The sequence below is a fragment of the Hippoglossus hippoglossus genome, chromosome 17 (assembly GCF_009819705.1).
Source record: "Hippoglossus hippoglossus isolate fHipHip1 chromosome 17, fHipHip1.pri, whole genome shotgun sequence".
Lineage (NCBI taxonomy): Eukaryota > Metazoa > Chordata > Actinopteri > Pleuronectiformes > Pleuronectidae > Hippoglossus > Hippoglossus hippoglossus.
In genome coordinates, this window is record NC_047167.1 from 6,094,405 (window position 1) to 6,106,806 (window position 12,402).

At 41.9% G+C, this 12,402-nt stretch overlaps 1 protein-coding gene across 3 annotated transcripts in view; it reads right to left on the reverse strand.

Moving 5' to 3' along the window:
• The window catches only part of LOC117778903, a 148,586-nt gene that overhangs the window by 72,546 nt on the left and 63,638 nt on the right, over positions 1-12,402 (reverse strand). For all 3 annotated transcript variants that reach the window (XM_034614794.1, XM_034614795.1, XM_034614796.1), the window contains exon 3: positions 3,883-4,177. In XM_034614794.1, the coding sequence (XP_034470685.1) occupies positions 3,883-4,177 (295 nt within the window). The remainder of the gene's footprint in view (positions 1-3,882; positions 4,178-12,402) is intronic.

Consider the following 12,402-nt stretch of genomic DNA (forward strand, 5'->3'; position numbering starts at 1 on the left):
GTTAATCTGCTTTATATCGTGTGTGTGTGTGTGTGTGTGTGTGTGTGTGTGTGTGTGTGTGTGTGTGTGTGTGTGTGTGTGTGTGTGTGTATCGATCAGATTTGACAGTGACGAGACAACCATCCAGTCTGTCACCAGGTTCTCATTCAGATGTTATTAAATCCTGAGCTGTGCATTAAAGTACATGACCGGAGTAGATTAATATCAGAGAGAGTGACAACATCTCCATTGACTGTGTGTGAGGACAAGGTTTTTCTTTTTTCCATCAGAGACGCACACTGGAGACCCGCTCCAAACAACATAGGGTAAAGCAGCATCGCTCTTTAGGTTAGAGTGTTGACCGGAGGCCCTCACCTATCAAAGTTACTGTATGTAATGATTCATATTTCTCCCAGTAAACATCCACTGTTACAATGGCTGAGCATAAAAATCAATATATGAATGAGGGTATATTCATATTAGTCCAAAAATACATTCACACCACATTCTGCATCACTATTGATACTGGCATTTGGAAGTTTTCAATAAATTAATTGAAAGTTTGACATTTTAAACAGACACAGATTTTCAATTCACAGAATTAGTTTGCCAGCCAAGTCAAAGTCAATTGATCTGAAAGTCAAACTATGGAAAACAATGTATCTGTTTGAGCGTCACTAAATGAATCACATGACCTGCTCTGTTTTTGCCCCCTCGTTGTTATAATCCTCTCATCTAAAGACTATGTATGTGACGTCCCTTGCAGCCATCTGCTTACAACCAATAAAAAAGCAGAGAGAGAAACAGAAATCTGTCATGTGAAATAATTAAAACTGTTTTTGCCAGAAAATATTCTGATCTGATCTCAGAACCTTAACTCATCGTGAAAGACTGATTTAGAAAAGAAGCCTCAGGTCCTTTAAAGTTTTCATCACATAAATATGTCTTTTTTATCTAAATTTATTTTTTAAAAAAAACAAATTAAAAATAATCCAAATTTTCAGTGTCACTTCATGTTGGACTGGACAGAAAAGAAGGTATATTTAGTGACACATGAAAGCATCCGGCGATAAAAATTCATTCGAACATGAAAAAAGTGAAATCATGGAGATTGGTGCATTTGCTGTGACCACAGCAGAGCAATACGTGGCACGAATAACAACCAACACGCCATCAAAATTCAACATTTCAGCCGCAGTAAAGTTGTTTTGATGCTGGATGCAGGATTCAGACTCCATGTTAAGCAGGAATAAACTGCCCCTCACTCAATTTTGTGCTCTGGAAACTCTCCAAGTTGAACCTGCTAAAGTGCATCAGGTTTTTTCCCTATTAAAAAAAACCATCTATATATGATGAAGGCTAATTAGATACTGTACAAAATGTCAGTGTGATCCCAGCAGGCACTAACGTTATGGCGGTGGTGTGATGTCTAATGGCTGTAATGCTGCAGCTTCGACATCTGTAGCCATAACATGCTGATTGTATTTCAAGAATGTATCCATGTCCCACCTCAAGTGCTTTTCATAATAAGTCTTTACACTGCATTTAATCTAATAGAGCTTTTATATTTGCAGCATTAATGGAGTCCATGAGTTATCTTTCAATATCTGATATTTCTTTATTTCTCTATATTTCACATTTCTCAGTGTAAGGGACTTTTTTGTGCAGGTTATATAAACTACCATTTCAAAGCTGCTGCATGAAATACACTCAGACAATCAGAACTGTGACATGGCAAATCAGAAAACACTCTCTGTAGCTGCGGACATGTGAGATATCTGTCTTTTTCCAGCCTGACAGCAGCGACTTAGGATGAAAAACCAGTAAAAATGCTGCAGCCTGAGCTCGTCTGCAGAATGTGATTTCGATAACCGGCTTAATCAAATCATGTTCAAGACTGAGATCAAGTTCTAATCTTGGATATTGAGATTAATCTTCATCATTTTTGCTCTTGTTATTTGATCGCAGCACAGACAGGACAGGAATGAAAGGTCTGAGAAATGAGAGGTGACACGTGATAAAGACTACAGGCTGAATTTGGCCCATAAACAAAATGGGCAACCTGGGGGGAAAAAAATCGAAATCCAGCATTGTAGATATGTTAACTCATGTTCAGCTTTGCACATGTTCAAACTGTAAGAACGGAGACATCCGTGTTGTCTTCCGCTCTAAAGATTAAACGTAATAATCTTTCTATGATGAAAAATGTTTCTGTCTGGTATTATAATAACAATTTATACATGTTATATCAGTGGGATAAATCCAGTTTTCTGTGGATGACTCAACGACACAGATCCCAGCAGAAAGCTCAGATGATAATAGTTCTACTTCCTCTTCTGGTGGTTACAAGGGCATTATACATTTAAAATAAAAGATTTGGTTGAATCACATTATGAAGAAAATAATCATATATATACAAAAAATTTAAAATTACAAAGCCACATTATTTTAATTATAAAGGTTTTTTTGGGGGGGGGGGGGGGGTTATAATTCTTACATTGAAACTAAAGAGAATTACCTTTTATTATATCCCTCATGGAGGTTGTGTTTCTGTTTGTATTTGTTTGTGTGTAGTTAGCAGGATTACACAAACACTACTGGATCAGATTACCATGAAACCTGGTGGAGGGATGTGGCGTGGGTCAGGAAAGAGGGACTTACATTTTGGTGCAGCTCTGAATTATGCACCAAACTTTCTTCAACATCATGGGCTCCAAATAAAAATCTGGATCTAGTGAATCTGAATGTGGTTTCTGTTGCTGTAGTTTCAAAATGCATTTCATTCAAGAGTCTGTTTTAATTTCAAAAATGGCATTTGTCCTTGAGACACTTATTATTATAATGTCCCTTTTTATGACAGTGAGGTTGTCATTAGTGTAAATCACATCTGCCCTCAGCCTCTCAATAGGTTCTGGTCCAGCTGCCAGAGAGCTGGGCACTGTTGCCTCCAAAAATAAAACACTTTGGACATGTCTACAACTACTTAATATATAATATTTACTCTATGTCCTATATTTGCTATAACTGTATTTGAGTGAATTATGAGTGTGAGACTTGTGCAATATATACAGCCTTAAAAAATGAACACATAGTAGTAAAGTAGTTTTTCTGCTCCCAATGCTAAATACAGCATGTTAATCTATAGCTGCTTCCAGAGAGGCACTGAACTCCGGAGATCCTCCAGACTTCCTGTGGACTTTCAAGAAAGTTTGTGATGATAAAAGCTGACGCCGATGTGCTGTAAACAAAGTCAGCAGAATTCATACGTTAAATCCTGCGTCTGTCTGCTGAACCAGCCCTCGTCGGAATCCTGCGGAGGATTTGTTGTTGTTGTGAACACGTCTGAGCAGAGAATCTCCCGCTGTGTTGTGCATGTGTGAAAGGAAAACTGCGGAGATCCTCCACAGGACATGTTGGAAAATGGCTTTGCAGATTGCCAAATTTCCAATAACGACAGAAACAGATTATTATCATGTAAGTGTTTTCATATCTCAAACTACAATGATTAGAAATTAATTAATGAACAATGGTGTGATTTTGGACACAGCATCTGTTTTAAAAAATATATTTTTTCAGTCTTTCTCTGAGAACATCCTTAGAATCATAAATCCAAGCTCACACACCTAGATGATTAGCTTGGTGTGGGAACATGTGATTGGCTGTCAGGTGAGGTGGGCAGGCAAAGGTCTCAACTCCAATGTAATGAAAAGTCATATTTTGTTCAAATAAATTCATCAGTTGTGAAATTATTCAAAATGTTTTGGTTCATTTATATATTTTAATCAATGTGTTCATTTTAAGTTTTGTTTATTACACAACACTTTCAGGCTTTATAATCTGCTGCTGCTTTCCCCTGAATAAAATCCAAACCCACCGTCCCACTGCCCACCCAGGGTCCCGTACCTATATTTGCCATCTCTGGCACGGTGGCGCTGTAGGGGCCGTCATCAAACAAAGGCGGGTTGTCATTGATGTCCTGCACCCGAATTATAAACTGTGACGACGGCTCCAGGGCACGGTCGGTCTGCCTGTCCGTGGCCGTGGCGACAAGACGGTACTCGTCCTTCTCCTCACGGTCCAGCGGCTTTGTGACGTGGATGTTACCCGTCTTCTCATCTATCACAAAGACCGAGCCCGCCCCCTCGCCTCGCAGGACGTACTTTGTGCGTCCATCATTCCTGTCCATGTCAGTGTGGAGCTAGGTGAGGGAGGAGGAGTGACACGAGGGAGGAAGGGAGACAAAATGGGAGGAAATATGGTGTGGAAATTGAAAGGTGAGGACAGAGAAGAACAGAGAGGGTGGGGAAGAAAGACAAGAGTAAACACCAGTTAGAAATTAAGTTTGCTTTCCCGAGACTGTGAAGACAAAACAAGCAGATTATCCTCTGCATGCCTCCTGGACATAATGAATTTAAACAGAGGCAGACAAAAGAAATGTTCAAAATACCTCTCTCTCTCTCACACACACACACACACACACTTTCATCTTATTGTACCAGGTCTCCTCTCTCTATTCCTAGAGTATGAGTATGTTATGAACCAGGATCTCCTTAATCTCAATGATATCCCTAACACATGCTCTCCCGCTCAATCTTAAAGCCTCTATTCACTTCCCAGCAGCTGTGGACGGCGAGAGCTTACTAGTCTGTGCACATGCGGCTCCCTGGCTATTTAATGAAAGCAGCAAATCAAAGAAATAATGAACAGGGGGCCAATCAATTATTCCCTAACTAATAAGTGCGTATAAGGGAGAGTGGAGGGGAGCGCGGCGGTGGGACATGTCGTATCGATCACAGCCCTGTGTTGTGCTTTATTGGATCAGTGCCTGGTGGGACGGCAGAGCAGAAGAGCGACCAGCGTTCTCTCATGCAGGGAGAGGTAATATCAGGGCTCCACACTGTCCTCGGTCCCCAATGAGACACACACGCAGCGGCGGGATGCGCCCAGCACACAACAAGATTCAATCTCATTACCCCCACACCTACGTGGATCGAATAGCAACTGTGACCAAAAAGAAGAGTGTGTTAAATTAGCCCCCACTTGCAAGAAAGTGTGACATTGTGACTTTAGATGGAGAAAGAGGAGAGCGGAGAAGCCGCTGAGGAGGGGATGGGGGCTTAACTCAGGAGCGCATTGTTGCGTGGCAACAGCTAAGCACATTTGCTAAATGAAATGAGAATGGATACTGTGAATCGAAATGTTCATTTACTTTGAGGATGGCCATTTTTCAAGGGGGGAAATGGAACGGATACGCCAGCTTCCCAGGGGGTAAACGATAACTGGCTGTTGACAAGGTTGTTTATGGCTAAGAAAGCAATCATAAGTTCAGAGAAGTTGAATGTTAAAAGTATGTGAACAGTTCGGCACAAAGTCAAAAGTTAAACACTTCACCTTCAAAAGATGTCTTCATTTAAATGACAATGCAACTTGAGAATGTGAAAGCACTCTCTCCAACATAGAGGGTGTTCTGCGAGAGCATTGTGCACAAATCTGCTGCTGAACTGAAGGCTTTACTGTTGTCTTTTAATCAGCAGTGCTACAACTAACCTGAGCACATTTATAGTGATACTCCAACGCTGCTCTTTGTGTACAAGCCTTTTTCTCACAGAGACACTTTGATTTGATGTAGTAGGAAAATAACATTGAATATAGTTCCATTCTATTCAAGTGAACCAGTAAGACATGATAGTGTGTGTGATCCAGCATGCTCAATATAAAGACCCTGAAATTATAGCAGCGAAATTCTTCCATCATTACTTGCATAATTTGCACACATATCCCTAAACTGTTTCTGTTTCAGTTTCTGTGGCCAAACCCCGAGTAAAATGTCCCAATGAGCCAATGTGAGAAAACAGCAGGAGATCCTCCAGAGAATTCAATGCGAATGAGCGGGTAGGCTGGTGATGTTTCTAACCTGCAACAGACGCGACAGTCTTTATACGCTGCGTCCTGCCTCTGTCTGCTGCATCACCCCTCACCTGAACGGCCCCGAGATTTCTGAGCAGAGAATCTCCCGCTGCATCGTTCATATGGGAAAGAACATGACCCAATTGTGCGGACGGTCTCCTGAGATGGTGTCTAAAAACAGCTCTGCTGCGTCGTGTCAAAATGGCTTGTGAAAACTATCCAGAGCTGTACTCCTGCTCCTCATTCCACCTAATCAGCAACTCTCTACATTATCTGCCCACAAACAACTGTCCTCTGACATTGACATTTTGTCCCTGTCTCATTTTACCTGTCTGCTTCCCTACACTTCCCTTTTGGATTTGGTTGCCTGACTGACTCCATATTTCCTGAACACTGAGTAAATATGCCAAACATCCATCACTTTTATCTTTCCTGCTTTTGAGCCAAGACAACCCACCAGACATCAAGCAGAACCTTGACAAGGCTTATTATGTATGGCACCATTAAGACCTGGCTGTGTAGATTGAAACTCATGATATAGAGCATATAGTATTTGAATAACCACTGTGATGCCTCGTAGACATGGTGATCTAAACTCAGTCGGTCTCCACAGGGTTTCTGAAGGTTTCAACAAGTTATTTAAGACTTTTTAGGGCATTGAAAGACATTTAAGACCAATGTCAAGTAGGACAGATATGAATAATTACTGGACTCCTGGATTGACTTTAACTCTCCCATAATTAACTTTAAAGAGCAACTGAAGACCTACCAAAACAACTTCAAGACATATCACTTAATGTTTTCATGTATCTTAGCGTTTTTAAGGCCTAAAATTCAGATTATTAAATTCTAGACTTTTTTTTGTTACTTTTTAAACTCCTCCAGAAACCCTGCCCCAGTGACTACTCATGGTCAGATTTCACTACCCAGCCCCAATGCATTCATAAGCCCTTCATAGTCATAGTAAAGTCAAATTCATGCACCTCTTACACGGAACACTAGTATGAGATACAAACATGGTAGAGGCAGCATTGTGAACATTCAGGTGTAACCCTGTAGTAAAAGATACAAAACTTACTACTCGATGTTGATATGAAAATCTACATTTTTCTACAGTACCTTAGCAACTTGCAGCCAAGCTGCACTCATATCATGATTCCATAATCCAGTTTGGTCTCCAACAAACTGATTTGATTGTTTATATGTATTATTTTACATGTGTAGGTAAGAGTCAAGCCTGTGCTGTTGTCTCATAGCTAAAGCTTCTAAATTGCCCCCTGGTGGCTGGCTGCAGTGTAGGTCATAGATCCCGCCTCCTTGCAGATGCTGGCAGATGGGACATGGACCAAACTAAAAGGTCAAAGTAAACGTAAAATCTTTTTTCTAAAGATGGTTTCCGTCAAGAAGTTCTTATCACGCTGATGTTTGTCGAAGTGCTTTTTTTCCCCTTTGATTTTAATATATTTGATGCTACCAACACCTCAACGTCAAAATTGACAGATTGACTTTAGATTGGTGAAGTGAGTGTATGGGCAGGATCTCGATACCGCAGCTTGATCCCCAATTTACTACTACAAATGAACAAGATGGCAGCATTCGTATCCAACATGTTTTGGCCTCATTTCTGGATAGTGTGTTTCTGAGGTCCAACCATTTGCTTTCCTTTCCCCATTGCACCTGTGTTTGGTTTCCATGTTTTCTTACTCGAACGAACTGTGTATTGTTGCAGTCAGGTTCATGCAAGTTCACTGAAAAGTGTTTACATTGTGACCTACACTTAGTTTGGGCTTCATGTCATCATCTGTCGGGCCAACTGGGGCCAATTGGCCAAAAACACGGCTGGTCAGGACCACCACGGGAGCCCGGCTCCTCGCTCTCCTTAATGAAGTGCCATTAACAATCAAAGTCTTAACGGGCCTGCAGCTTAACGAGGGGACTTAACGAGCTTCTTAATGAAGCCCCGGCCATCATTACCACAGTGAGCGGTGGCAGCGCTGATTGAAAGCACTGCTCAGAGTCATTCTGGAGCCGGAGAGCCCAGCCTGAGGAAACCAAATCCATTTAAGGCTGACCTCTCACCCTTATCTGTCCCTCCCAGATTTATAGGAAAGTATAATAAGGAAAATGCACTTCACCACATATAATAGCTATGGATATTTTATGGCTTCTGTGGTGGCCCAGCTTTGGAATATCTCTCAGCTACCTGTCAGTGTGCAAAAATATCCAAACAATATCATTACACAACAATACGCCATATATCACATCCGCTTAACATGAATAATATGATATATCATAACTCCTACTTTTCATATCCCCGATATACTATCAAATATATCAAGAGCCAAACAATATGAAGCCACTGGCCACAAAAGCCAAATTTACTGATGTGTCACCTCTGCTTGGAGAATGATTTCAGCCTGATAAGATGCCATTTCCATCCCTGGCGCCTCTTGTGTATGCAACACCCAGCCTCCCCAGACTCCTAAATCTGTTCAATTACTTATAATATCATAAGGTAATATGCTTATATTCATATACTCAATTTCAGATTTTTGCAATAACCATAAATCATCAAGCGAGGAGGAAAAAGACTCTCAGCCAACCTCTAAATCACTTAAATAACTAATACCCCATATGCACAATTTCACATTTCTGCTTCACAATAAATCATAAAAACACCAGGAAAATGTGTTTTTTCCCCACAGCTTTGCATTAGTCTAATGAATGTGGATGTTTTCCCCCACAAATTCACATGTGTGTAAATGTGTGTGTGTGGTTGTGTGTGTGTGGTCTCTGTGCTTGTGTGAGGCTGAAAGGGAGCGAAGTTATGCAGCAGGAAAAATCACAAACTGTGAACAAAATCGACTGGCAGCTCACGTTAAGTGCCAAAAGGCATATAGAGTAAAATTTGGGGCACCACCGAGCCCTGCGATTGGTACTGAGGTTGAATTCCCCAAACATATCAGGGAGAGTTTGCAAGGGCACCGGGCAGGTATGAGAACCCCCCCCCCATCTCCCCTGGAAGCCCCCGGAGCAGGGGCAGCTATTCATCTTCGGTGTGGCAGCTTCAAAAGAACCGGAGGCCTACAGACCAAGCGCGAGCCCCACGGGCCAGTCAAATTCCACAACAAGACTGGGTGGAGGTATCGCCTGGGGCTGGGACTGTGCCAGCTCTTTCATATCAGCCCGCATCAAGCTCGAGTCCAGCAGGGCGGAGGGGAGAGGGTCAGCCAATCGATTTGGAGCAGGCACCTCCAACTCAGAGAGACGTCGGAAGAAATATGGCAGTCAGACAAAACAGTGGAAAGAATTAATTTGGGACGGCGCCCGTATGAGTTCAGAGAGCACGTTTGAAATGAAACTGTTGCTTGTGGCCAGTTTACCTACCACTGAGATATCCTTTTGTTTGAGGGGAACGAGTGCTTGGGCGCCTGTGTGTTTGTGTGCATGTACTGTACATCTTACACTATAACCACTGTAACAACAGTCCTTCCAGGTGTGTGTGTGTGTGTGTGTGTGTGTGTGTGTGTGTGTGTGTGTGTGTGTGTGTGTGTGTGTGTGTGTGTGTGTTGGCCAGAGTAACTTTAAAAACAGAGGTGTAATGACTCTGGGTCTCCTTCCGCCCTGGCTAAACCTCCACTTGGCACAGTCATTTGCACAGAATGTAGAGGGAGCCAAGGCGTGACTAAGAGTGTGTGAGTCTGTGTGTGGCTGTGTGAGTCTGTGTGTGTCTGTGTGTGTCTGTGTGTGGCTGTGTGTATCTGTGTGTAACTCTCAGTGCCGGCGGTGCCTGACCTGGAGAGAGAAGAAACAGTTGAGAGCTAGCCAGGGAGTTTGGGGCATTTAATAGAGCACAGCACAAAGCTGAGGCCAACATCTACACAGTGACTAATAATTAAAGTCAACAACACTCCGGCCCGACTGTGATCAGCTCTGCCATCATCTGATGTCTTCACTCTGCCGCCCATCTGGAGAGCAATAGATCCCCATCTGGAGCTCAGGAGACACACCTACACTCATGTAAACACAAACAAGTACGTGCACACAGATAAGGCAGGCTTTTCATTCTCCGGTGGCATCATTGCAGTGGAACAATTTGCATCTGCTGATAGTGGCGTGTGCCCCTGTGTATGCATGCGCCAGGCGTGCACATGTACGTTTATCTTTATCGACAATCCGCTGTGGTTTGGCTGATGGAATATTTTAGAATATGGCCCAACCCTAATATGTATTTACAGGAGACAAACAATTTTTAGCAGCTCTTGTAGGTTCAAATACACCTGCTGTACAATAACAAAATAACTTTCTAAATTGCACTAGCAAAGGATGACTGCATTCATTGGAAGTGTATTAATTCAACTCCTTGTTTCAAATTACTTTCTTTGTATCTATGAATGGATTTTTTTATCTCAAGATATTCAGAAATGATGTAGCCATAATGACACAACCACCAAATTCCACATAATGAAATAAAGTCGTATTATATCAGATGATGTTGTGACCAGATATTTGACAGTACTTCATAAAGGTTAAATACATAACTTTTACACGTCACATAACCAGGAATTGCTTATTACTCAAGGGAATCAAATAGAATATACATATTAACGTACAGTCTGTGATAAGTCACTTAGGACACTAACAGTAACTAGAATGTCACTCAGAAGAGCACATCTCCTCCAAGGTCGAACAGGTCCAAATATGAGTTCCCTAAATATGACTGATTTCATTAAGATTCATGAATTGTTCCCTGGGAAATTAAGGAAAATGTTGAAAAACACCTTATTTTGCAGTGTTAAAGAAAGGGGGGGGGGGATCCTGGATCCGCCCCCTGCTCCTAATTCACACCAAAATGTAATGGGTTCTTCCCCGACAAATACCACAGCCTTCCACCAGGTTTTGTCGTACTTTAACTGACTGTGGTCATAGGATGTGCACTGTTTTCTCGTGTATTATTGCCAACATTACAGATGCACACACACTTGTGATTTTACGACATAATAATGTAGGTTAGATCATTAAGCTAAAATCCGCTTTCTTGCCGTGTCAGACTTACAGTGATTACCTTTGACAGTATAAAGGTGTTATGACTTAATCTAAATCATAACACAACTTTGCAACAAGTTCTTAATTTCCTTTAAGATTCTTTCACTGCAGTTCCAATAACGATAATAACGACCTCCTGCCACGATAAAAGCAGTTGTTAAAACCACATTAAACAGCCAGAGTTACAGAAAATATGCAGAGAGTGTTCCACTCAGGTGTGACACACATATTATTCCACATGCATGCAAATTTCCACGCTGTCATTCAACTAGCCGGCTCTCTACTCTAATCAATGCAGGAGCACATGACAAATACACCTTCCACTTATGCAGAGGCACTGGAACAGAAACAGAGGCAGAATGCAGCCAGCCTCCGAGGAGCAGTTGAGACTTCAGAAGACAGACCTTTCTACTGTGACAAGTTTTAAATTCTGTCTGAACTTTCAATCCAACCCATTCTCACAGCGGGTGTGTGGGGAAATTCCCTTTTGTTCTGCACTCACAGTAAAATGTCAAGACGGTATTGAAAACAGTCTCCCGCCTGTTTGTCTTACAGCGAGACACGGTTTAAATATGTCATGAGGAACAGCGGTTAATTGTTTAGCATTGATCCGCCATCGATTCTGCATTGGAGTTGGGTTAGCGTCGATTGCCTCTTTAATTCGTTTGTGGTGTGGACATGTTGCCCTGTTCCTGTTTGATCTAATTCAGTCTGTCTCTGGAGGCCACGCTGTGTGGTCTGCACTTCAACACACCAGAAAAAGAGATTGCGGAATCCTTCCCCGTCTCACACACACACACACACACACACAGACACACACACAAACACACACGTCCTAATAGAACATTCATTATTCATCATTATTAGACTTTTGCTTTAGCACCATTAGCTGTTCAGTGCATCTTGCCACTGTTCCCTTCCTCCGCAATACATTATTCAGGACAAAACTGTGCTTTTAGCTTCAGAGTATGCAAATCCCACTTTTGATTACCATAATCAGCAGATGTATGAGAGCGGGCTTGTGTGTGTGCCTGCGTGCGTGGCTGGTCGCATGATTGTTTGTGTTTTATTGCTTCAGTGCTCCGCTCTGGTGGTGTATACTTCACATCATATTTTAGCCGAAGGAGACGAGCTTGGAAAAGGCCACTGGAGGCTTAACTCACTGCTGTACATTTAAAGGGCAAATCGCCCACATATATGCCAATGCGTGCCACTGCCAAAAGGAATGGTTCCTACCATCGGAAAAAACCAAAGGTCTGTGTGTTCACGTGTGTGTGTAAAGGCAGAAGTGTGTGCTGTAATAAGAAATACATTTCAAGTACTGTTTACTATTGTTTTTATTACATGGTTGAAAGTACTGATGTTTTGCGCAAAGGCTGATTTTCACAAATGTATCGAATGGTTACTCAAGGGAAAAAAACTGCTGTGGAGTAATTATATTCTGTTACTAAAATATATATACCATGCAGT